This window comes from Arachis duranensis, chromosome 10, assembly GCF_000817695.3.
Source record: "Arachis duranensis cultivar V14167 chromosome 10, aradu.V14167.gnm2.J7QH, whole genome shotgun sequence".
NCBI classification, from domain to species: Eukaryota; Viridiplantae; Streptophyta; class Magnoliopsida; order Fabales; family Fabaceae; genus Arachis; species Arachis duranensis.
The window spans coordinates 96763605-96791015 of NC_029781.3; the positions used below are offsets into that span (position 1 = coordinate 96763605).

A 27411-nucleotide genomic window follows, 5' to 3' on the forward strand; every position below is an offset into this window, starting at 1 on the left:
AGTTAAGGATGAATATATATAAGTCATCAGAACCTAAAAGTATACAACCACTTTTCAATAATAGCATAGCCCTTAATATGCAGAAAAGGGTTAACCCTTTGCCAAAAAGGAGACCTATATTTAACAACCACAAAACCCATAACTGAAACCGTTTGTCCAATTCCACATGATTTTGATTATCTATTTTCTATGACATAACAAACACAACAAATTCTAGCTATGCTACAGGTGACATTCTTCTTGTAACAAACTTTTTGATCCATTTTAGAATAGCCCATTCATAATTATATTATTATTATTTTTATTAATATTGTTCTGATTGGAAGTTAGCTAACATGTCATAAATACAAACACTTTTTTTCTTTGTTCTATTTTGTTCTCTCATTTCCTTCCCCCTTCTATTACATCTAATTCTTTGCATCATTATATATAGAGAGACATCAATTTTTGGTGATCATCATCATTATTCCAAGATAACGAAAGCATGGAGTTCTTTAAAAAGGCCAATGTTATTCGGCTGAAGAGCTACCATGACAAATTTATGTTAGCAGATGATGATGAAGAAACTGTTTACCAAGATCGCAATGGCACCTACAAGAATGCTTTATGGACCGTGGAGATTGCCGAAACTGGTGACGCCATAAGGTGTGTGTTTTAGATTATTCATTTGGAAAATGTTTAAGAACAATTTATAATAAATATAAACCTCAGGTTTTAAATTGTTGTTATGGTAGTTGCAATGGTGGGAATTATTGCAACTTTCCTAATACTATTGAATTGTAATAAAATAAGGTAAAATCGTTATATTCGCTGATAAATATAATGAAAATTCGTATTTTCTTTCTCTCTAATTTGAGTTTTATCCTTATGTTGTTATTGAAATTTGGTAAAAATTCACCTGTACATAGAAAGTTAAACATTTTAATATATTTGACTAAAAATGATCATAAAATATTAACTTCACATCAATCTAATTGCATACTACAACAGTACAATTTGAAACACTACATAAACCTATTATTGATGTAACTTCTATAATGAATAACATATGATTATTTCTCTAAAGATTATTGCAAATTTTATGCCTCTAGGTTGAAGAGTTGTTATGGGAAATACTTGACAGCATCAAACGTGCCATTCCTTTTGAAGAGCACTGCCAAGAAAGTGTTTCAAACATTACCAAACAGGTTGGATTCCTCTATAGAGTGGGAACCCATTAGAGAGGGGGTTCAGGTAAGGCTCCGGACGCGTTACGGCCGGTTTCTACGGGGCAACGGAGGGTTGCCGCCATGGAGAAACACCATTACTCATGATGTCCCACATAGAACCGCAACCGCGAATTGGGTTCTATGGGATGTGGAGATAGTTGAGCTTCAAATGCAAGGCCATGAAAACCCTAAATTTAAACCTAGTAGACTTTCCCCTATGACTACTCCAAATTATTCTCCAAACCTAACGCCAACGGAGATTAGTTCCGCCACTACTTCTCCAGGGAGTGACCATAGTAGCAAAATTGAGATTTGGTCTCCAAAAGTAGAGGTTTGTCCCTTGAATTAAGATTAATTAATAATAACCTTTGCATTCATAATGAAATGTTATTGATTTCATATATAAACTAACATTACAATTTTGCTACATAACAAGAAAGTATGCATCACCATAGTTTATTAATTAAAATTAATCATCAATCATTGCATAGAGGGAATTGGAAAACTGTGTGCCATAAAAGTATTTGAAAAATAATTACAACATATAGTATTGAACATACAGATTTTTCATCCTTTAATATAGATGAGTACATTTTGTGTATGCTTATTCTTTCTTTCTTTCTTTCTTTTTTCCTTTTTAAATTAAGCTTCATAATAATATATGACGAGTTGCATTTTACTAGCTAATTATATTCCAACCTATTTTTTCTATTGAACATCCAAAATCTTATTTAAAAATGCAGGTCTTTTATCAACATAAAATTATTTGTCTTAAAAGTTTAAATTAATAGAAAAAACTAAATGAATAATTATATATTTATTCACAACATTTAGTTGATATTGCTTGCCACACAATCAATGCTATATAAATCTACCTTAAAAAGCATATAACATTTACAATAAGATAGTCAAGTTTTGAAAAAAACAAAAGCCATAAAGTATATTTTTTTTAAAATATCTGTTTAATTCCATTCAATTTTATTCTTAATATTTTTTATTTATGTTAAAATTGTCCATCTAAAATGTTAAAATTAAACAAATCGAAAACGTTAAAAATAAAATTAAATGAAATTAAACGATAGAATTGTTTTTAAAGAAAATTACAAATATTAAGAACAAAAAATATATTTTACCAAACAAAATTTCAAAAAATGCCTTTTATTTTCTATATGCATGAATAACAAACACATGAACTTATATTAACTAGCTTGTTTTGTATATGTAGCTTAATAATAATTATGATAGTTTTCTATCTCCGAAAGAGGGAAGGACTATATATTATGGTATTGGCAATGAAAAGGGTGAAGTGAGGGAGGGAAGTAAAGAGGAATCTTTCATCTTCTATGGAAAAAGTGTGGAGGAATTGAAGGAGCATATGAAGCAGCAAACAGGGCTTGATGATATTCTTGTGTGTTGTCGTAATCCATTGAATTCTAAACTCTATCCCCTTCGTTTGCATCTACCTCCCATCAAAAATGCCATGCATGTTGTGGTGGTTCCTTCCACATTCCAAGGTAATTAGGCTATTTTTCTCTAATAATAAATAAATAAATAATTCCCTTTTTCTATTGACATAATGACATGTATGTCGACAATTATTATTCACTGGAATTTCTTTTTCTTTTTAAGTCTCGATGAATTGGTTATTTATTACTATTGAATATTTCTTTTTTCCTTTGTACATTAGTGTATGTAGTTAATGGTCTGTTAGTGTTTGCATTGTAAACTTACATTTTTCATTCTATGCATACAAATAGAATAGAAAAAGTCAAAACATTAAGAATTTGACCTTCTACTAATAACAATATTATTGTCTCCTAAATGCTAGTGCTTCATAATTCTAATTTTCAAATTATTTTTTTACTTCTGCGTAAGTTAGTGAAAATTCATGTGCAGTTGACTTCACGTAAAGTTGATAGGTGAAAGCCGTTAGATGAAAATATTAGTCAAATCATCTAATAACTCTCAATTATCAACTTCACGTAAAGTCGACTGAACCTGAATTTTCACCTAAAAATAATTTTATTTATCTTAAATTTCGAACTCTAAATCATCATAATTCTTAACCCTAAATATAAAATAAACTTAACTAATATTGACTAATTAAATAAACGTTGATTTCGTACACTTTTTCTTACCGAATTTTGTAATATTCATACATCCACCACAAATTTTGATTTAGTACTAACAGTAATTTATCTTCACTGACTAAAATCACACATCAGCTGAATAAGGACATAAGAGATTAGAGGTGTGTTTGCAGTTGGATGTTCCAAGGTTTTGTTTCTGTGCATATTTGTTGAATCAAAACTACAAGTCAAAGGCAACAATTATCAAGCATCGGTTCTAACTACACAGAAGCATACCAAAACTTCAATGTTGCTGAAGGACTCAACAATTTCGGATGTAATAATACAATTAAATTGATTTTATTTTTTTAAAATGTAATACTTAATAAACTAGCTAGGAATTCTTTGTCACTATTGTAACTAATTATTGTTACAATTTATAAGCGTTGAGAAAATATCTAGTTTATTAAGAATAGACGAGTAAAGTTACAATTCCATAAATAATAATAATAATCTTATTAAAGAGTTAACACCCAATTTTGCTTTTATCTTAATAAAAAAAAAGGGACAATACAATTCTTCGTTATAATTTTGAGAGAACAATACGAACCTTTCATTAAAAGAAAAAGTATATGGAACTAAAAGATTATTAGTCAAAAATTAAACAAAACCACATTAATTCATATTAATAATGAATTTTAAATTTTTTAAATTCAAAATTTAAAAAATTTAAAATTAATTAGGTAAACCTAATTAAAGACTATAAAAACCTTTCTCTTCTCTTTTATATTAACCTACCCACCTCCAATAATCACACATACAAACCCTTCTCTCTCACCAATGCTGCTGGAAGCGCCGGCGACTTCCATGCTCTCTGTGACGCCCTCAACAAGCGCATCCAAGATAACTGCTTCAACACAAAGTCCATCTTCGACTTTGTCACCGACAAAATCTTCTCATCTTCACTCCTCAACCACCCCCTTCAAACCCTGAGGCCTTTTTCCTATGTGGCCGATCATCAACATCCCATAAGTTATTTAATTGTAAAAATTCATGGAATTCATGGTGGACGATTTGTTATTGCGCTTTAGTGTTGTGAACTAATTTTGATTGTGTAATCTATCTGTAGGCTGAATCTAAAAGTGGAGCAAAGGAATCAATTTTAAAAATTGCTTTAGACCATGGCAAGACTTTCGGCATTATAAAGCCGCATGTCTGAGTTGTTGTTTGCCAGAAGGTTGGTGATTCATCAGTTGTGAAAATTATTGAGCTTGAAGATTAATCAGATTTGAGATTTCTGTAGTTAGACGGTTGATAATTTTGTTTGCAATATTTGGGAGAAAGTTGATTTCATTGTTTATATGAGGATGTTGCTCTCTGCGTTTTGGGATATTAGGTACCGTTTTGATAATTAAAGAGACTGTAAACTACACAATTACAAAATTATAAAAAAAACATTCATTTAATATGAAAAAATATCCAAATACTTAACAAAAGAAACATCTAATTATATTTTAGCAAAAATAATTAAATATCTATAAAATTTAAAAATAAAATAAAATTCTTAAAGAAATAGAGACATTCACATTTGTAATACAAAAAAATTAGAAAAATATATAAAAGAACATCCATTTAGTATGAAAAAGAAACATTCTGATACTTAGCAGAAGAAACATCCATATATATTAACTCATAGAGATTTTGAATTCATCCAAAGGTATTTGGATGATTTTTTGCTAATACCCTTTTAGTTCCTAGCATTGCTCTTCATTAAAAAATTGATCAAATATTAAAAATTAATTTGTGATGGTTTTGTTTATAATATGTACGATATTTTATTTACAAAGTTCTGTACCAACTATCACTATTATTTTTAACGAGGACAAGTGTGATATTGAACTAATTGAAAGAACTATGTGTTAAGATGAAACAATAACTTAATCAACATGTAAATTTGTTAAAGTGTCTCAGGTTTAGTTTGTTAGAGTTTTGTGTATGTATAGGTTTGTTGGTTCGGCTGTAATTAGTTAGTGATTAGTTTCGAAAAATTTATTAGAGTTTTGCGTGGGTCTTATGGTTTAATCTCTCTTATATAAGGCATGTCAGGTTATTATTAAACTTAAGCTTAATTCACATTTTCAATACAATTCTTCTACGTTTCTGATTCATACTCTCATATCATAAAGAGAATAAAAAAATCTAATTGAAAAGGAAAAATTAACGGAGTAAACCATCTCTAACGGAGTAGTATAATTATATGAATCTAATTGAAAAGGGAGTAAATGCATCTTAGCCATATAACAAGAATCACAAAATGGTGTCTTTATTGAATTTAAAGTAGGTGGAGACAGATTATAGTGTTTTATCACAGATATTACAGTTTTTGGGGCTGAATGTTCAAACCTTTTATACCATAAGAAATATTCATTACATTTAGCAACAAAGGCTTTAGGAAAATTAGAAGCTGAAATAGGAGTGATTAATTATTTTTGGTAACAACTACATTTTCAAATTCATAAATGCCATGTCTAGGAGCTCCCTTGAGCAGAATTTTGAGTTTCTTGAGATTTCACATAGCACACATTAGCATGAAACTCAAAATAAACATTATTATCAACTACAAATTTTTGGACGCTAACAAGATTTTGGGCTATATCAGGAGCATGCAATAGGTTATTTAAAATAAATGCATCATGATTATCTCAAAAAACAAGAAAAGATGAACCAACATTGGAAATCTTATTACCTGAACCATTACCCAAGAGGATTTGATCAGGACTATTATATTCCGAGATTGTCAATAAATTTCATGAATCGGCTGTCACATGATGACTTGCACCAATATCAGGTAACCAAGTAGAATCTAAGACAGGAGTGGCAAGGTAAGCTCGAGGATTGTGGAAGGTAGAAGGTGGTGGCAGGATTGATGAAGATTGAGAGATGATAACGGGACCCGAATTGGCTTGAAATGCTTGATCAAATATGTGAAATTTGAGTAAGATTTGTAAAATTAGCTTTTACAAGAGGGCCAAGTTGAGATTTTCTAAACCTTTCATACATATCCTCATGTGCCAGAAGCAAGCCTTCTGCTTTAATTAGTGAAATTACACCAGATCTTGTCATGATTGATAATATATACATGGCATACTCTTCACTGATGCTATCATATCAGTAACAGCAGTGATATGCTCATCTAATGAAAGAAGATGTCCGATATCAGCGAGTACATCAACTACCTTGTGGATTCTTTGAAAATATTCTGTAGCGGTCAATTCATCAGGGATTAATTTTTCAATCTAGCACTGATTTTCGCTTGTTTGCCTTCTCAAATTCTGATTGGGCATCCGATCTTGATGACAGATGATCAACTTGTGGTTATTGTGTCTACATGGGTTTCAATTTGATAGCTTGGTCGAGTAAGAAATAGGCTTCGGTCAACAGGTGCAGCACTGAAGATGAGTATATGGGGCTAGCTGCTGCGGATACTGAGTTAATTTGGGTTCAAAACCTTCTCAAGGAACTTCACATATCATCATTAGGCATTTCAGTTCTCTACTGTGACAATATCAGCGCTGTTCTTCTTGCAGTAAACCCAATATTACACAGCCGCCCCAAACATTTTGAGATCGATTTATACTTTGTTAGGGAGAGAGTTAACTAAAATCAACTAAAGGTGGTGCATATAAGTGCTGTTGATCAAGTGGCTGACATATTTACTAAGTCATTGATGACTAATTTCTTCGAAAAATTTAAATCCAAACTCAAGGTAATTTCCAAAATTTCTCTAAGTTCGAGGAAGCGTAATGAGGACAAAGTGTGATATTAAACTAATTAAAGAACTACGTGTCAAGATGAAGTAATAATTTGATCAATGTGTAAATTTATTAGAGTGGCTCTGGTTTAGTTTGTTAGAGTCGTATGCATATATAAGTTTAATTTGTTGATCTAGCTGTAATTAGTTAGTGATTAGTTTTTGAGAGTTTATTAGAGTCTTACGTAAGTTTTATAGTTTAATCTCTTTTATATAAGACATGTTGGATTATTGTTGAACTTAAATTTAATTCACATTTTCAATATAATTTTTCTAAGTTTCTGGTTTATACTCTCTTTTCTAAAGCACTTTTCACTTTCTAATTCTCTTTAATTTTCAACTATCTCGTCTTCGTTATCAAAAGTTCTACTTCTATTAATTCTATTGAAACATTTATCTCGTCATATTATTATTTTTTCTACAACCATCAACATTAACATCATTAATACTACAATTTTGATCGAACCAATTCTACGTAAATTCTATATCTACTATGTTAGCAGGACTAATTTGATTAGAAAATTAAATGGTTGAAGATCAATTATGTAATTTAAAATTGTAAGAGAACGTTTTATCTTCTGAATAAATATTTAGATGTCTAAAAACGTATTTTTTTCGTTAACTGTGATGATGAAGACCCAAATTGAGTGTTCTTTCAATTTGGGAGTTTGATATGAAACTATAAAATTATGTTTTAACTTTAATCTAATAATGAACAAGCCGAACACCTATATTTAATGCCGAACACCTATATTTAAGTGTTATCAAAAAATTCTTAATTTGTAGTCTTTTAAAAACTTCTGGTGTCATTTATAAAATTTTTTTTGTATCATTTTAAACTAAATCATGTATTTTTCTTATCGTTAAACTAATTAAATTATATTAAACTCGCATATAAGAGTTGTAGCCATTTTTTTATCATTTATAATAAATTGATTAATTTTTAGTTTTAAAATATATTTGAATGCATTTGGTTAATTGAGTGAATTAAAGTTTTGTATTTGTGATTCTTTTAAAAAAATTTTGTCATTTATTAAAATTGTGTTATTTTTAACAAATTTTTGTGTTATTAACTAAAAATAATTGTTATTTGTTAAATTAATTCTGTGATATTAAACTGAGAAAAAAAAGATAATAATGATTGTAATAATAAAAAAGAGGAGAAAGAAAAAAACGTAAACAAAAAAATTGTTTATATATCATTAAATTGAAAACAAAATCTTTTTTAATTTTTTAGTATGTTTAACAAAAAGTATTACTTAATTTTTTTTAAACAAGTAAAAAAACGAAAAAAAAAGAAGGAGAAGAAAAAATAAAGAGAGGAGAAGATGGTAATAATAAGGACAACGATGATCATAACGGAAATAGAAGAGGAAAAAGAAAAAGAAAATACGAGAACAAAAACAAAATAGGTAAGAAATGCTTAGCTAAATTTGATTTTGTTGGACTTAAAAAAACAACTTGCTTGTCTACCATTCCTGATAATAATAATAATAATAATAATAATTACAATTTAAAATCCAATATCCCTACGAAAAAGAAGCGATGGCAGGTGCAGCTACAGCGTTGTTATTGTGTCAGCAGCATAGCTTCGTAACCGCTAACCGCTTCTTCTCAGCTTCTCAAAGGAAAACCAGCAACACCGTCATTTCTTCTAAGCATGAGGTGCTGGTGGTTGTTGGCGCCGGAGCTGCTGGTGTCTATGCAGCCATTCATGCCAAGACTCTCGCACCGCACCTCACTGTTCTCATTTTTGATAAGGGATACCCTCTCTCCAAGGTCTCTCTCTCTCTTTTCGATTATCCTATTAACCTACTCAATTCTCCATTTTTTTCTTCTTTTTTCTCATTCTTCCTCTTTGTTGTTGTTGTTGGTAGGTTAAAATTTCTGGAGGAGGCAGATGCAATGTCACAAATGGCCATTGTGCTGACAATATGGTAACATACTAACATTCCGTTCTAGCAATTAGCATTGTGTTTCTATTTTCCGTTCTTTCTCTTCTTTTTTTGTAATAAAATTAATTAACAGGAGGTGATTTAGTTCTGTTATGTGTTATCTTAACTCCTTTGAGGGGTAATAATGTTTAGTGCTGTCACTTCCATCGGTGTAGATTTTAGGGCAAATAACACTCACCTTAGGAAAAGGTATAGTGAAATTCAACTTGACTCCACTTTATTTGTGAAATTAAGTCTAGGATATTTGTTTTTATTGTCCCCTACTTGCATTGAGTTGCTTTATTAGGGTAATTTGATGTTTCGGATGATGATTAGTTTGTAGATTTTGGCAGAAAACTATCCGAGGGGTCACAAGGAACTGAGAGGATCTTTCTTTAATTTGCATAGCCCAGTGGATACCATGGCTTGGTTTACCTCTCATGGGGTGGAACTGAAGGTTGTGCTTTGAAAACCCTGCTTGCTGCTTGTTTCTGATTCAAATGGTTGTCTCTGATTTCTGACTAATGCTTGTAGACTGAGGACGATGGTAGGGTGTTTCCGGTTAGCAATAGCTCTTCTTCAATAATTGATTGTCTTATGTCTGAAGTGAAACAAAGGGGAGGTATGTTGACATAGAAAGGAATCCTATTGGTTTTTTGCATCATGCAGATTCTGGTTAGTGAAACCTCATTTGTACACTAAGTGCTGTGAGCATTCTGTGACTTGCTTTTTATGTGGTAATAAATTCTGTCCTCACTGTTACAGCGTAAATATAATTTATCTGAAGTTAAATCCTGGTCACTAGGTAAAACAATTTTGTGGCTGGTGAATCAGGTTTTTTATGTTTAATGAACTGGAGGCTTTTTCTGTTTCTAGTTTTTTTGGTTCTATAAGATATATATTAGCCAAAGGTTCAGTTTTCTCAAAGGCGTAGCATTATTGTAAAATTGACATTAACTATTAAGTTTATGGTCTGTCAGCTACATATTAAGTTTGCATCTATATTTTGTATATACACATATATATCAGGGGATTCGTTCAATTCATCAATTTTAAATTGCATATTCCTTGATCACTTCTGTTGTCTCAATACTTATATGAATTTGAATTAAATTAGATCTGTTCAATTTGTCAATGCTGAACTGTGTATTCTCAATCAGTTTATGTGCAGACAAGAAAAATTGTAAAAACAGCATCTGTTACAAACAGTGGCAAATTCCTTCTTGAGATTCAGCAGCAACCAGCTGATCATGCAGAACATGTTAAAGCTGATTACCTATTGATTGCTACTGGTAGTAGTCAACAGGTTGGGGCGGATAACCTTTTCTATAATTTTTTTAAGACTCATCAACAAGATCAGCTTTTCTTAATCAAGTTCTGTCTGTCACAGGGTTATACTCTTGCATCTCAACTTGGTCATTCAATTGTAGATCCAGTGCCAAGCTTATTTACATTTAAAATAGAAGATTTACGTTTGAAGGAGTTGTCTGGGGTAAAGTACTAATATATGAAGCATTCTGATTCTAAAGAAACTTTCAAGCTTTTTATTGGTCAAAGCAACTTTCATTTGAAGCATGCTTGCCATTTTTCGTTGCATCACTTCTGAGCTATTTTCCCCTTTTCTATGACTTCACAAAACTACTCACACCACATGATAATGAGAGGTAGCCAAGTTTACAAATTGTGACACAAAAATTTGATATGATCTATATAATATTTGTTGAATATTGTACTTGTGGTTAGATTACGATCAGGATGTCTAGTGAACAAAGCTGTGTCTACCGAATTATGAATGATTTTTCTCTGATAGCTCCTTTTTAAAGAAAAGTGGATGGCAAAACAAGAGGCAAGAGGAGACTTGTTCCTTCTGTAGCTCCTATTACACAGTCCTCGTTTAATGCCATCCCTACTCAGGATTTTGCTAATTTTGGCACTGCGTGTATTCAATTTTAATAAACTGGTTTAATAACGAAGATGAGTCATTGCGGTACTCTTACATTAGACTAGTGATTCTTTTCGTCCTTGGTCATCATTGAGGATCCAAACTCATTGTCTATACCAGTGACTATAGAAGTGTTTCTCACTAACTTTGCTTCTTTTCTGAACATTTCTCCTCTTTTATTTATTTTCTTAGTTCATTGTCAGGTTACATTCCCTAAAGTTAAAGTGAGGTTAAAATTGGAGTGTGTCCAAAGGAATATACCACAGCTTACACAGGTATGCTTTAATTTTATCATTACCACTGGTCATATAGTTAAGAACAGATATGTATAATATTTTGAAACATTTTAGGTTGGCCCAATGTTAGTTACACATTGGGGACTCAGTGGGCCAGTTATTCTCCGATTATCTGCTTGGGGTGCTCGATACCTTTTCAGTGAGGGTTACAAAGGTGAAGGAAAGTTGTGCCATTTACTGAATTTGGAATCCTTAGAATATGATAGAATTGAAGTGAATTATTGTATGGAACTGAGAGCTTGGAATGATAATAATTTACAAATACAATTCATTTACAAATCATATTGTGTAATATCTCACGATCACATAATACGTAATTTTTCTGAATCTATTCATTTCCCATGAGTTGTAGTCAATTCTAAAGTGTTTAGGAATAAAATACATTTCCATTTATCCATTTACAGAGATATTGGTATCATTTGATTCCAGGGAGACTTATTGTGGATTTTGTTCCTGATGTGCATGTTGGAAGTTTGAAGTCCATTCTTTCTAATCACAAGCATAAATTTGCGGTAAATAGTGGATCTAGTCCTTACTTCTACATTCTACAAAGCTACATGCATGTTATGGTATTTAGTTGGATGCTGAAGGTTATTTATATTATTTCTCTTGCTAGGTTGGGTAATATTTTTTCAATCCATTTCTCTTGCTAGATTTTTTTATTCAACTTTATGCATTGAGAAGAATAAAAACATGGATTGATTCAATAAAAATTGTTTTGCTTGTGCCTTTGCAGAAGCAAAAGTTGCTCAATTCATGTCCTCCTGAGTTTGGCATAACAAAAAGATTTTGGAGCTATGTGCTCCAACAGCAGGTTTTACTGTTATCCTCAAGTCCTCACTTGTTAGTTTTAATTTTTCAAGCTTAAGAAATGGAAAATTCTTCACAAAATTTATAACAGTTATTCATATGCAGGGCATAAGTGGGGATATATTGTGGGCTTCTATTTCAAATGTTTCATTAATGTCCATTAGTTCTCTGTTAAAGGAATGCATATATGAAGTTAATGGCAAGGTAAGATTCCCTGATCACTGTCTATTAAATTTACGGTTAATAATATCATGTTTCCTTTATATAACATGGTTTTTTCCCCCTCTAATGAAGGGTCAATTCAAAGATGAATTTGTTACGGCTGGTGGTGTTCCCTTATCGGAGGTTCTCTTCTTCTCTCACTCTTTATCCTCTTCACTACTACCCTTTCATTGGTTAGAAATATAATTATCCTTTAGCTTTTGTGTTTTGAAAGATTTCACTTAACACAATGGAAAGCAAGATTTGCCCACGTCTTTTCTTTGCCGGAGAGGTAGCTCTTTATTTATTTATGTAAATTTAAAAACAATTTGAACTTGTGGAGAATAACTATTGGTAATCTAAATGTATATGCTTTGCAGATACTGAATGTTGATGGTGTAACTGGTGGTTTCAATTTCCAGGTAAATACATTTGACTAAAATATTATCCTAACTTCCAAAATTCCTGTCAACGAAATGTTCTGTACTTATTTTGATTCGTGCACCTAGTCAACACACATTTCTCCATTCACTTGGAGCCTATCCAATAGTAGAGTGGTATATGTTGACTCTGTGTATGAGATTAAATAAGTACAAATAACCCATCTCTAGTTTTGATTTTCTTGCCTCAGAACATTTCTGTAATTTGTGGTATATTCTTGTATGAAGGTTCACTTAAGCTTCAATCCGTTTTTGAATATATTTTACTTGTGCTTTCGTGTTGCCCCACATTTGACGTGTTTATGTAACACAGCACAAGCTCTATGATTCTTCTTCTTAGAGTATTCCAAGCATATACTCTATAATATATTTTTTTTTTTTTTAAAAAGAGAAGGCTCTTCAACCATCGTGGTACTTTGGTTGATAGGGAAAGTTGCTTCATTCATTCTCCTTGTTTTTTTTTTCGGGGTACTCCTCTCATTATTATTTTAAGTCTTTGATTATGTTGATAATTATAATCTCAGGTATATGGGACATGTGAAGTCTTCTCCCTAATTGGTCAATGCATGGTTGCTTTGTTAGCAATCAGATGACAACTTATCGCCTCATTTTATAGGAAAAAAAAAAATATAAGAGGCAAATCGATATATACAATGTTGATAAGTATATATTTATTAAATGATATAATTTTTAAAATTAATTAAATATTTGGTTTCTATGTGTTGTTAGTACAAAAATAATTTACACATAAAATCATATATTTCTATATTGGTAACTTTGGTCCACCATTTGGATATCTATTGTCTTGCACGGTAACTAATCTTTTGCTTACTTGTAAGCACCTTGTTGGATGAGAGAAATCATAAATGGTTGAGAGTTTTTCGTGCTCAACGTGGTAAATTTACTTTTTTGTATCATCACCCAAAAGAATCAATTTGATTAGACGCCATAAATAATTGTTGTCTGTGTAATTTAAGTAGATTAGTATTCATGCATATGATTTAAACAAAAGCTTCATGCCTATTCCTTTTTCTTTTCTTTCTTATATTTTTCAATGCAGAATGCCTGGTCAGGTGGATTTATTGCTGGAACTACGATTGGTGCATTAGCTTGAATCTTGTCAATATTCAAAGTGAATACCATTTGTATGCTTTTTGGCGGTGGTAATTTCTTTGCATTTTGGGGCCAAGTTGTTTTTTTCTTCTCAGGAAGTGGAAGTGTACAAGTTTATCTATCTCTTTGTTTTAATTTCTTATGTGCTTTTCTTTTTATTTTAATAATAATTAGTTTACTGAATCGGATACTTTCTAATAATAATTAATTTATGAAAAATTGTTTTGTCTTGACCTTAAGTGCTTTTAACGGGTAGTTTATGGACTTTTTTATTTTACTTCTTTGACATTTCAAACTCGAATATTGTTGTCACTAAGACACTATATTTAATATTTTAAACAAGTTGTCATGTAAGATTTAGCAGTAGCTATAATTAGGGATGCCAGTTCGAGCCGACCTGCCCTGTTCTGCTTCTATTGGGACGAGCTTAGTTATCAGAATCGAACTAACTGATAATTAATCTGGACTATTAGATTATTGGTTCAACTGATGAATTATAAATTGAATTGGTTGATTCAGTTATAATTAAATAATTATATAAAATTTAATTTTTTTTATAATAATTTTTTTATACTAAATTAACTTATTTTAATAATTTATTAATTAATTATGTTAATCAAATATATGTTAAAAAAGAGTTAATATTAATAAATATTATATAATTATTAATAACAAAAATATGGTATAATTAATAAAAATATTTTTGTTTATCTTTTTAATTTAGAGATATTTAACAATATTTAATATTTTTAATAATTATATAAAATTAAAAAATAATTAATTTAGGTGAGTAATTATAAAATAAAAAATTCAATTAAATATAAAAATTGCTCATTAGAATAAAAAAGACAAAATAATAAGATAAGATGAAGTTATTAATTAAGATATGTCTAATAAGTTATAATATATATAAAGGCATTTAAAATGTTAAAGAGTATTTTAGTTTAGTGGTTGCAAGGTCTTTTATGTTTTAGTAGTCTTTTTTTGAAATTGATATGTGCTGATGTCATCCTGTAAGCTGACCGAACTGGTTTGGTCTCCAGTTTAAGTCGGTTTTGACCGAATTTTTTGAATTTGACCAATTTATTTATTTATACGATTTGAATGTTAGTCCAGATCAATTAAAAAATCTAGTTTATTAGATTTTTGGTCGAACTGAGTCAGTCTAATTCGAATTTGATAACTATGGAAACAAGTGTTTTCAATGGTTGACTTAGTATGTGATGGGTTTGAGTAAGACTAGCTTATTTCTATTTAGGTATGGGGTGGGTATGGATAATGGTCGCCCCACCCCGCCCTTCCCCCGGCCTATATGTATATTTGTGTTATTTATGGGAAGTTCTATGGTATGGATAGCGAGGGACATCCAGAGGTCTGGATCTAATGTGGACGAGCTGCTATTGGGACATGTGTGAGAAAGCAGGTTCAGCCAATAGTGGGACCTATGTCAAAAGGCTGTTAAAGTCAGGTGGGTTCAGGTAGTATGTTTCTTGTGTCAGATGATTAAAAATCTAATGAAGGATAGTTAATGCTTAATGGCACGAACTTTCTTTTTTGACTAATGAGCTTGGGAGGATGCTGTTTTTTTATTTTATATATATAGACTAAATTTTTTGGGCTGGCCAAAATATGAAGTTGTCCATGCCCCTAATAGTTATATGAGTCATGAATGTTCAAAGTGGTATATCCAAAAAATCAAGTTGCTACCAAAAAAGATTAAAAGTTTTCTAACAAAAAAAAAAATGTTAAAAGTTTGAGACTTTAGGAGTGTGTCTAAATAATCTATTAACGTAAATTACCCAAAAAGTTACTAACAGTGACTAATTAAATAAATTATTGTTTCCTTTAATAAAAAATAACTACAATAAAATATATCATACTGTATAAAAATTAGTAATAATAATATCCAAAACATGCTAACATTAATAAGATTAAATCTTTAAGATTAAATTTATTCTAGTAAACTTCATAATTACATTTAGCATATTTCACACTAATCATAACAATCATAAAAAACTTTAAATAAATTATTGATACGAACAGAACCTTTTAATAATAATAATAATAATTTCTCCTCTCCTTCACCTTGACAATATCACAATATTAATAATAATGATGATAATATCTTCTCATCAATTTTTAAAATAACCATGATAATGATATTATAAGTTATAATTTCAAAATTTTAAATATCTTATGAAAACAAACTTTATTTTAAAAAAAATAAAAAAGATAAAATATAATTAGTAAACAGTGTGTGGATCAAAAATAAAAGGCACTATAGATATTTGACTAAACCAATCTTTTTTTAGTAGCTTGAAGCAACAATATACGAGTACAAAAATGATAAAATGCTGGGATAACTTCATATTTTGGCCAGACCAAAAACTCCAGCCTATATAAAATAAAAAAAACAGCATCCTCCCAAGTCCATTGGCCGAAAACGAAAGCATGTGTCATTAAGCATTAACCATCCATCATTACGGTCTGAACCCACCTGATTCTAATAAACTTTTGACATGGGTTTCACCATTTGGCAGAACCTGTTCTCTCACACGCGTCCCAGCGACAACTTATCCACATCAGATCCAGACCTCTAGATGTTCATCCCTATTCACACTATAAAACTTCCCTATGTTTCTATGTTATGGGTTGGTGTGAATAACTAGAATTATCTTTGTACTTAATTATGATTCTAAAGTGCTTGATCATATTTAAAACTTGGAAAATTATAGGATACAGATGCGAGGATACAGATATTCTTTTTGGAGTTATCTCGTGCTGACAGATATTTTGAGAGAGTCATTTTTGATTGTTTGCTGAACGGTATAACATGAAACAATCATGAAGCCGAGTAACTTATACGGAAAGGAAATTAGCGTCTGGATGTGCAAAGATTGGGCCTGGGTTGGATGGACTCCATATGAGGCCTTGGATATGAGTGGGCCACGAAGGCATCATGGTTGAAAGGAAGAAATGAGTTAAAAGCATACTCCAAGATTAAGTGCATGTTTGGGCGCCATTATTTTGTTAAGAAAAAAGATCTTTTTTTATTTTTTAACGTATTTGGCAAATTTTTAGTAGTAAAAGTAAACGCACTAATAAAATCAAAAAAGATCTTTTTTGAAAAGCTGTAATTTACATCTTTTTTTAAAAGATTTTTTTCCTTAAAAAAAAGATATTTTTCATGTAATAAATAAACAAAAAGTACTTTTATATTGTTATACCCAAACATAATTGATAGATAAAAAGACCTTTTTACATGAGATATCCAAACATAAAATTACTTTTACTTCTCTATAACATCTTTTAATAAAAGATAACTCGAAAAAATATATTTTCTTAAAAGCTCACCCAAACAAGCCCTAAGTAACTTTATGTTGTATGACCCTTGACCACAAAAAAAGGTTATATGACCCAAATGAACCCGAACAAAATAAATGAAGAGAAAGAATAAATGCGCATGGACTAAATTTTTGGTGAAGTGTGTTTGGATTACAGTTTATAAATGAGAGTTTGTATAAATTTGATTTTGTAAATTTAATTTTGATAAAAAGTAAGTTTATATTGAAGTGATTTATATTTGACCATCTTTATATCAAAATGAATTATAGTAAAATAAATATTGTTTGAATTACACTACTCAAAATCACTTTTAAATAAAAAATTACTAAAGTAGACATCAACTTAAATAATTTTTTTATATTATCCTATTATTTTAATTTAGATATTTGAATCATCTTATTAATTAATTTTATAATAAAATTAATATTTATTTATTAAAATAAAAATAACATATAAAAATTAACAAAATATATTTTATATTAAAAATAAGAAATATAAATTATATATATAAGAGTATTTAATTAAATATGTTACATTTTTTTAAAAATTTTAAGTATTAACGTAAATGTTAATTTCGGATTTTTTTTACATCGTATTTTTGTTCTGTCCGACTTGTGCGTATGAAGGAATGGGGGTGGTACCTACAAAGACACTCCGATGCCTAAGTCAGCAAGGGGTATAAACAGATCTTAAGAGAGTATTGGAACTTAGAGATATCTGAGGGGTATCAGTATATTTATAGTGGTGAACCAATAACCACCGTTGGAGTAGTTCCACCTTTTAAGGAGGATAACCGTACTTTTATCTTAGAGAAGTTGAGATATGGCCCCTAGAAGTGGGTTGAGAGATTTTATGGGCAGTTACTTATTTGAACAAGTGTTTATCTGCTAGCTAACCTTTGATCCTAACTTCCTTGAGGTGAGGCCTGTGTCGAATCTGACCTCTTCCGAGGAGGTCGGTTGTGTGGGGAGGCCAACCTATGGGTTAGACTTTTTTATTTGATTTGGACCTGTGTCTTAGTGTTGGGTCGGGGTATGAACACCAACGTTTATGATTTTATTAATACCTATGATTAATTTTTTATTTAATTTGTCTTTTTTTAATGGGATCATAACCGATGCAATCCAATTTAAACCGCACAATATGCTATAACATTATTATTTTATTATTATATTTACAATTATATTTATAACTTGTTCAATTTTTATATATTTTATATTATTCATGTATTATTATTATTTAATAAATATTTTATGTTCAAAATGTTATTTATTTATTTTAACTAACCTATAATTTTATTTATATTGTTATGTTATTGTTGACTTTTTAAGATATTATTGAGACTTTTTATGTCATTGTTGATTATTTAAAATTTGATGTTGAGACTTGTTATATGTATTTAATTTTTTTAATTTATAAAACCGCAAATCCAATCCAATCCAAACCGCTTGAAATTGAATCGGATCGGGTCAGATTTTTTTTAAAAAAAGCATCTAATTCAAACTGCACCGCAAGTAAAATTAGTATTCGGATCGGATGAGTTTTTTACTCAAAACCAATCCAAACTGCACCGCAAATACCCCTAAAGACAATACTTTCCTTTCTTCGCATTAATACACCTTTTTTTTTTGGAGACCTTGGCCGAAAACCTTTTTCCACCAAAGCCCATAGCCAAAATGGCCCACCCACCCATCCAACCTTCTTTCAATAACTCTCACTAATTACCGGCTAAGCTTACCACATCAAAGCCTTCTAAGCCTCCTCCAAATCTCAACCCCCCACAACCTATTCTGTTACAGAAACCAAACTCCCACGTGTCCCGCTTCTAAGCACAAGAGACAAATTCTCTTTACATCTTTACCAACTTTCATCTTTACACTAGAGCATCCCTTAAAACTTTATTAGTAAGTTTAGTTCAGTTTTTTTATCTAAGTTTTTCTGAAGAGGAAACTATAAATCAATTAGGCTCCGAGACTGGACGGGATGAGGTGAGACAGGTATATATCCACAGATTTAGGTAGTCGTGGATAATGAGGGCGGAAAATACTTCTTATACAAATGCTCTGTGATAAAATAGTTTAAAACTGAGTCTTCGAAAAACTCAAGTTATTATAGTGCAATGAACATGATTAGGGACGGACCCAAGATGAAATCTAAAGAGGCATTTGCCCCCATTAAAATTTTGCAAAGCAAATAATTATATATGAATGTAAATGTTTGCCTTTATTTTTATATTGTTTTTGTCCCATAATAAATTATAATATTCTTTTAGTTTTATGTTAAAAAAATTGTTTTATTAAACTTAACATGTAGAAATATTTATCTTGTTAAATTTAATTTAGTATCAAAATTTTAAATAAATAACTAAATCAACTCAATAAAAAATAATAAATAATGATAATGTAGTTTTTGAAATTAAGCAATTAATTAATTACTAAATTAAAGTTTAGTTTTTTAAATATAAGTATATTTTAACTTTTTAAAATTATATAATATTTTTATTTTAATTCGTAAATAATTTTGCTTGTAATAGATTTTTAGTTAAAAACATTTTTAATACCATAAATATTATAACAAATGGAGATGCATAAAATCTTTTATCTATCATTATATCAAAATTAAATTAAAAAATATATAACAAATTTAATTATTTTAAAAAGAAAAAAAGAAAAAAATTATAAATTATGTTTCAATTATTTTATATAAACATACTTTTCATATACACATTTAATTTGTCTTGTATTTATATATGATTCTAGTTTCAAATTATAAATACTAGTGTATCATTAGGTGTTAATGTATTAATTGATTATTGATTCAGTCTTTTATTATTAAATGCGTACAAAAAAAATAGTTAGGATAATAAGTTATTTATAATTTAATTAAAATATTTTAAGTGTAAGTTTTAGAAATAAAAAATATTTTTTTATAAATTACATATAATGAATAGTATTTTAAGAATGAAAGTGTTCACTAACTCTTTTAAATTTTTATATTTTCATACACTTAATAATATTTAACAAAATTTATTTCAGTATATATATTTTTACCCCATTCCTAAAATTTTCTGGATCCGTCTGCTGAACATGATTGTTATTAGAATTTGTAAGTAGAATACCCACAACTAATTGGCCCTAGGATCACTCACTCATATAAATGACACTATCATATTTTTCATCTCTCAAACTCACTAACACTCATAAAACAAGGGAGAGAATTTTCACATTTCAAAACATACACATTTCATTATTGAACACACAAAATACATAAGGCATATATGCCTTTATATAGGCAAAGTTTCATACTAAAAGTTCATGATTCTACTAACTTCTTAATACACATACTTATCCAACTTTGCTTCTTCCTTTGACTATTCAAATAAGTAATTTCTAGTACATCTTGAAAATTCTTCATTAAGCTTAGTCATCAATCTTGAACCTTTCAATGCACTTCATGATTCTTCTAGTATGGAGGTGATGAGTGCAACTTCCTTTCAATTCCAATTCAATTTGATTTTGAACTTCTTCATTGTTGTAAAATGTTGTAGTTATACTACTCTCTTGAATGTTCTTGGTTATTCTCCAAATTTCCAACATCTTCTAGTAAATTAATGATTATTGTTTTCAATTCAAACTTTGCTTCTTCAATTCTTTAACCATGTTTCATGAAGCTTCTAGTCCATGCAAGTTGATTTAAAATTTTAATCAACAGAATTAGAGTCTTTCCTGAACCCGTTTCTAAGAATACTATAGTATTCTCACTAAGAGCCTTTTCCAAAGTTTCAAACTGATAAATGAAAAAATAGAATGACTGAAAATAAATTAAACTCATTTAAAAAATAAAATGCCAAACCAAAAAATAGCCAACCTTTTAGCAAATGTAAAAGTATTGGGACCAATGTCAACGTCCGTTGTCACTTGCCACAGACTCCATGTTTTCTATCTAAAAAATAACCAAAAAGAAAGATCGTAAAGGCAAAAACAATTCTTTCTTCTACTTTTTCCACCACCACTTACGAGAGCTAAAACTTAAAAGTGATAGAAACTAAATACAAACATGGAAGAGAAATTAAATGAAATAGAGTTTGGTGGAAACAAAAAAATTGTAATCCATGAAACAATAATGCAAAGCCTCAGCCAAAAAAAGAAAAAAGAAAATGCAAAACCCTTTATTATAGTAGGGGTGCTTCGAGTAAAGGACATGAAAAAAGAAGGCTGAAAATAAAATTCATCCTACTATTACTTGAAGCTAGGGATGGCAATTCGGACTAATTCGAGTGGACTCGCCCTGTCCTGTTCCAAACGGGACTGGCTTTTCAGATTATGTTTATTATGTTTCTGAAGTAATTAATCATGTTTCAAATTTTATTCATTAGCTCAGTTCAATTTGTTTATATTTATGTTGTAGGTTTTCTAAAGAGAAAAATTATAAATCAATTAGGTTTCGAAAACAGGACATGATGGATATAAAGCAAGTATATACTTGCAAGTTTGGGTATTTGGCAAAAATTAAAAGGGAAAGAATGAGAAGATAATAGAGGTATTGTACAATGTATACAATGAGATTAATTTAAAATTTAAAATATTTTATAGGTAATTAATTAATTTTAAATTATAGGCAACTAATTAATTTTGAATAGTTTTCAATTTGAAATTTAAATCAAATATTAGGATTACTGTCGGTTTTGGAAACAAATAAACTACCTTCTTCTCTCACTTCTTTATCTTTCAATACGGTTTGTCAGCGTCTTATGTCTTTTTCACGGAGTTTCGTCGGCACACTAACGTCATTGTCACCTGCCATCGAAAATCGCGCCGACACTGTTCCGAATGGCGCCGTTGCCACACAAGCCACCGCCAAGGGAGGACGCACATATTGTGTGGGTCGAACAAACGGCACCGCAGCAACCCCGACGTCCAGCGGCTCCGTCGTAGCCGGTGTGTGCCTTTTTCCCGGCACCGTCCTTACCTCCTCCGATGCGCCTTCGTTTTCTCCCATTTCTTCAAGTCTCTTCTCTTCTTCTATTTTAATGGTCAATTTAGGATGATCATTTTAGTAGGTATGCGGATGGTTATTTTATTTTTTTGTAGATGATTATTTTGATTGGATTGAGTTTAATTATATATAATTAAAATATGTTAGATGTTCAATTCATTAGGTATGCGGATGATTATTTTTATTCTTTAGTGGATGGTTATTTTTATTAAGGATGAGTGGCGTGTGGCAAACCAAATAGCGACGATGAAATGGGATGATTATTAAAGGTGGGGTGGCCGCCGATTGAAAAAGAAGAGAGTATTGGAGGATTTCAAATGGTTATTTTTTTGAAATAACTAACGGAATTTTTATTAAAAATTTGAAATTTGAAATTAGAAAATTTAAAATTTAAAATTTGATTAGAAATAACTGAATAAGAATTTTTAAATTTATTATTTCGTGGGTAATTTTTATTTTTAATTCATATTGAGCTAAATAAACAGTCCATTATACACATTATACAAATACCCCATTAACTCCTTAGCAGGACTCAAATTAAAATATCTATGAATAATGAAACAAAAATAAGACAATGCATAAGTATTCAGAATACTTAAATACTCGTTTCGTTGTGCTTTCATTGCCATCCCTAACTATAGTTGCAATATCATGTTATTAAGGATATACACGTGACATTTCAAAACTTATGGGAATCTTAATGGATGAGACGGTTGTTTTATAATTTTGAATTTTCTTTCATATCAAAAGCTTAGATCAATTGGTCTACACTTGTTTAAAGAATGATAAGCTTCTTCCGGAAAACTTACTCTCTTGGTTACTTTGAAATTATTATGCATCTTCATTTTCAGTATTGTTACTGATTTTATTAGCAATATCTACAAATTTTCTTAAATTTTGAGTAGTTTTTACATTTACTTCATCTATTCCAGATTCTATATTTTTTTTATTGATTTGTGATAAGATCTTGTAAATTTTAATTACTGATTTGTAACTGTTAAATTTAAATCTTGATTTGCAAATTTTTCTTCTCATAATTTTTTTTTGCCAAATACAAAGAACGAAAAGAGATTTTAGACTTTTAAAAACCAAAATAAAAACCTCTCTATTATAACACTTAGGAATAATGCAAGTATGGTGATATTTGAGCTTGTCAAACCACTCCAAAATTAAATAGTGGGTAATAAAAATATTATTATAATTATTAGAGATATAATCTTTAATGTTGTTTGCTTTCATTAACTTAAATTTTTGGGATGAGTGGTTTTATAATACGGTATCAGAGTTCTATGTCAAAAATTCAATTCTTGGTAAACTCTCAAAGTAAAAGAATAACATAAGACAAATAAAGAAAAAAAGAAGGCCTATGCAAAAAATCAAGCAAATCCAAAAGAGGCCCTTGTTTCAGGAGAAGTGTTAGAGATATAACCATTAATATTATCTTATCCCATCAGCTTAAACTTTTGGAATGAATGGTTTCATGATAATAATGATATAGAAACAAGTGGGTCTAGTTCAATTATACTCACTACATCAACTTATTTCTATTTATACTATTCTTTCTAGTATCCATTGTTTAACTCTGCTATCTATTTCTTACTACAAAAAAATACTGATTACCGTTCGATTTATCATCGAATTAATAAAATAAATCCGCCGCTAAATAGATTACCGTCGGATTTACAGTCATCTTGTAGTTGATGATATAAATGGCGCCGGAAACCCCTTATCGGCGGATTTTTTTTCGTCTGGCGCTAATTACCGGTAGATTTTCCGTCGATATTTTCAATGGACTGTCGAGCCTGAGTTGATGATTACCGTCAAATTCATCCGACGGTAGTTTTTTTATTTTTTATTTTGGTATAGTTTAGCCACAACTAACAGCCAAATCAAATTAAAACTTTTGTTAACAAAATTGTTATAAAATGTGATAGAAGTAGAGTAATGTACCCTAAACAAACAAAAATGCATAAAACTCTAACCCCTACAGATCTTAATAATCGTCGTCGGTGGCGGCGGTGTCGCAATCCTTTGCTGAGACGGCGGAGTAGGTGCTGCCGTCAATGCCCCACCAGCAGCGTTGCCAGTTGCCTCCAGCACGCATCTGCTAGCTGTACTCCTCTATCTGCTATTGAAACTGATCGAGATGCTCCAATTTCTCCGTCAGGTCCGAGCTGGCAGCGGTGCGTGCAAGAATCTCTCGACACCTCTGCTCTGATTCAAAACCACACAATTCTTAAGATCTAAATATGGATGATTCAATATCACTTATCATATCCAGATCTAAAATCATAAGAATTGTGAGAAAGAGTTTTCAAGCTTAATTACTATAATCACTCTTCCAAGTTAATCATAGAATTCAAATCAGATTCAAACTATTTTCCAATAGATTTGAATTCTTATGATGAAGAACGAAAACTTTTTTTAAGAAACAACAATGCATGAATCAAAGGTAGAGAAGCAATAACATCAATCCATTAGAATTAACAAAACTCCTCACCTTAATGCTGGAGAATTGAAACCTTATAATTGAAAGCAAAACCATAATACAAAGAAAGTAAATCTGGGTGTGAAAATATACAGAGAGAAAGAGAGTGAAAAAATCCAAAAAATACCCCTCCCACAAGGTCTTCCCAGGGCTTTTATTCTCTCACCTAAAATTCAAATACAAATTAGAATCCAATCTTATCATACCTTTTCTAATGAGACTTTTCTAACGAATAATCTTCCTTTTAACTCAAGCTTGGTGTCTTCGAATCTTCATTAATAATAGGCCTTCAATTGGTCTTGGACTTGGTGTAAAACTTGGCGTGTGGCACTTGGGCTTGGGCTTGGCGTTTGAAACGCCAACTTTGGACGTTTGGAACGCCCACCTGTGTTGGTCCCTGGGAGTGTCTTGGTTCCTTCTCCCTCTTAGCATTTGGAATGCCAACTTGGGCATATGGAATGCTAGCTTGGAGGAGTGTTAAAGGTGTGCCAAAATCACATGCTTCCTAGTCTTGGCATTTGAAACCCCGCTTGAAAAGTCCTGCTTTGTTTCGGCATTTTGCACGCCAAGTATGGGCATTTGGAATGCCACTTAAATGGCCCTTAGAAGATTGCTGACATTTGGAATGCCATCCTGGGTGTGTTCTGGTGTTTTGAACGCTATCTTGGGCGTGTGGAACGTCGGGTTTCTTGCAATGTTTTTTTCGAGCTCAAAGATGCTCGTTATTTATCGCTCAAACTGAACATTTATTATAGACTATTATATATCGTTGAAAAGCTCTAGATGCTATCTTTATAACACTGCTAGAAGCACTTCATTTGGACCACTATAGCTCACGTTATGCTCGTTGGAGTATGAAGATGTTAGGGTGATTTTGATTATTGGTTCCCTGGGAGGGGAGCTGCCGTTTGGGGAGCCCACCAAATGCCACTTTTTGTGCCTAGGAATGGAGCTGGAATTTGGGGCACTCATTTGGCATTTGGAATGCCACTTTCTACGCCTAGGAGTGAAGCTCGCGTTTTGGGTGCCCATTCTGGCATGCGAAACACCGATTCTATATGCTCAGCTTTTTTTCCACAACAAAGAATGGTGTTTTGCCTCCTTAGACTCAATGTCCACTATAAACTATTATATATCGTTCAAAATTTCTAAAAGTTAGCTTTCTAATACCGTTAAAACCACTTCATTTAGATCTCTGTAGCTCAAATTATCCTTATTGGAGTATGAAGAGGTCAAGTTGCAAATTCTCTTTGAACTTTCCTTGGCTTGTTTCCAATTCTTAGTTCCCTGGGAGGTTGCTTCCTCTTGCATGTCACCTTCCTTTCTTCTCCCAAAGGCTTCTTTGATTGTCCTTCACCTCCTTTATTCTTGCCTAAAATCTCTCAATTTTCTACACATACCAAAGTTCAAAGTAACTCCAAAAAGTATTGATTAAAGCATGAAAAATCTCAATTATAACAAGGAAATCACTAATTTTGTTCAAAGATAACCACTCCAAGAAACTTGATTAAAAGTATGAGAATCTAATAAAACAAGGAGATCACTAACTTTATTCAAAGAAATAATAACTAAAACAACTAAAGATACCCATGCATCACAACACCAAACTTAAGATCTTGCTTATACCCAAGCAAGAAAGAAACTATGCATAAAGGGTTTCCTTAATTGGAATGTGTTGAAGAATTGCTTGTGATATCTCAGTAAGTGAAGTGATCAAGTTATATTAGGATGAACTTCGAATTGTATGCTCACGTAAGAATTTCAGTGCTTATTAGTCCTTACATTTGGAAGTTTTAGAACTTAGAAATTTTATTTGGATGATATTATAAAGGGCTCTTTATAAGTTTTCACCTTGAAGACAAGATTCCCTTTTCTTTCTCTTATTGTGACCATTATTTTCTTTTCTTATTTCTTTTTAGGAATAATTGCACTTGGTTTTGACTCTAAATATTCTATGTCAATGTGACTTTTTAAGGTGAGTTTTCAATCGACACTCGCAAACTAGTTGGTTCAAAGTATCGGGTGTTGAAGCATCCCTCGGATTTACTTGCTCAAGTCTCTCTCCTTGACACAGTAACACCACAAGTACTTAACTAGGAAATCAACTTTTTGAGTTTTGTTTTTTTTTTTTGAACCTTCCTAGTCATTGGTGCTAAGAGTCTTGGACCTTGCTTTTTAGTTTTCTTTCTCTTTTCTTTTCTTGCTACTTCTTAATTTTATAGATTTTTTAGAATCTCCATAATACTTCTCTAAACTTCATTCCATGTCTTAAAGCTCCCATGCAAATTTTCACAAATATAAAATCTCATTACATAATCACACTATCAGACCTCCAATTTTCTTAGTCTTACTTGCCCCAAAATTTAAAATTTTTCTTCAACTTTTTCCATTAAAAAATTCTTTGTTGCATGCTTAAAGATATTGGGTGCAAGCAATTTCAAAAGTAAGGTGAAATGAATGAATCATGATTATCAACTGAAGACACTCTGATGTGTGGACATCTTTTCTATTTTTTTAGTATTTCAAATATGAATTTATTGAGTTTTATGGATATTTTAGTGTTTGAAGCATGTTTGGATGCTACTTTGATGCGCATTGTAGTTCTATTGATTTTAGGAAAACTCCGGGCGAGTTTAACAGAGTTCATGCAGAAAAAAAAATTCGACTCTGTTGAATTGGCGCTAAATGCCGCTACTTGGCATTTAGCGCCAGGCACCTCGTGCTGCGTGCAAGCCTTCTGTTGAGTTAGCGCTAAACGC

At 30.9% G+C, this 27411-nt stretch overlaps 2 protein-coding genes across 3 annotated transcripts; both read left to right on the plus strand.

The window, feature by feature from the left end:
* The first annotated feature begins 484 nt into the window (after window positions 1–484).
* Window positions 485–2730, plus strand: LOC107471038 (uncharacterized). The gene is made up of 3 exons (XM_016090481.3): window positions 485–645; window positions 1092–1539; window positions 2434–2730. The coding sequence occupies exons 1-3, from the start codon at window positions 485–487 to the stop codon at window positions 2728–2730; spliced, it is 906 nt and encodes a 301-aa protein (XP_015945967.3).
* A 5882-nt stretch (window positions 2731–8612) lies between these two features.
* On the plus strand, window positions 8613–14043 carry LOC107471094 (uncharacterized). 2 transcript variants are annotated; one of them, XM_052255920.1, is made up of 15 exons: window positions 8613–8867; window positions 8966–9025; window positions 9366–9479; window positions 9557–9644; window positions 10183–10328; window positions 10413–10514; window positions 11168–11239; window positions 11315–11414; window positions 11690–11772; window positions 11997–12074; window positions 12176–12274; window positions 12365–12415; window positions 12490–12563; window positions 12652–12693; window positions 13772–14043. In XM_052255920.1, the coding sequence occupies exons 1-14, from the start codon at window positions 8634–8636 to the stop codon at window positions 12656–12658; spliced, it is 1308 nt and encodes a 435-aa protein (XP_052111880.1). In that variant the 5' UTR covers window positions 8613–8633; the 3' UTR covers window positions 12659–12693; window positions 13772–14043. The 2 variants fall into 2 exon arrangements, with proteins under 2 accessions (XP_052111880.1, XP_015946028.1); XM_016090542.3 differs by having other exon boundaries at window positions 12507–12563.
* The last annotated feature ends 13368 nt before the right edge of the window (window positions 14044–27411 follow it).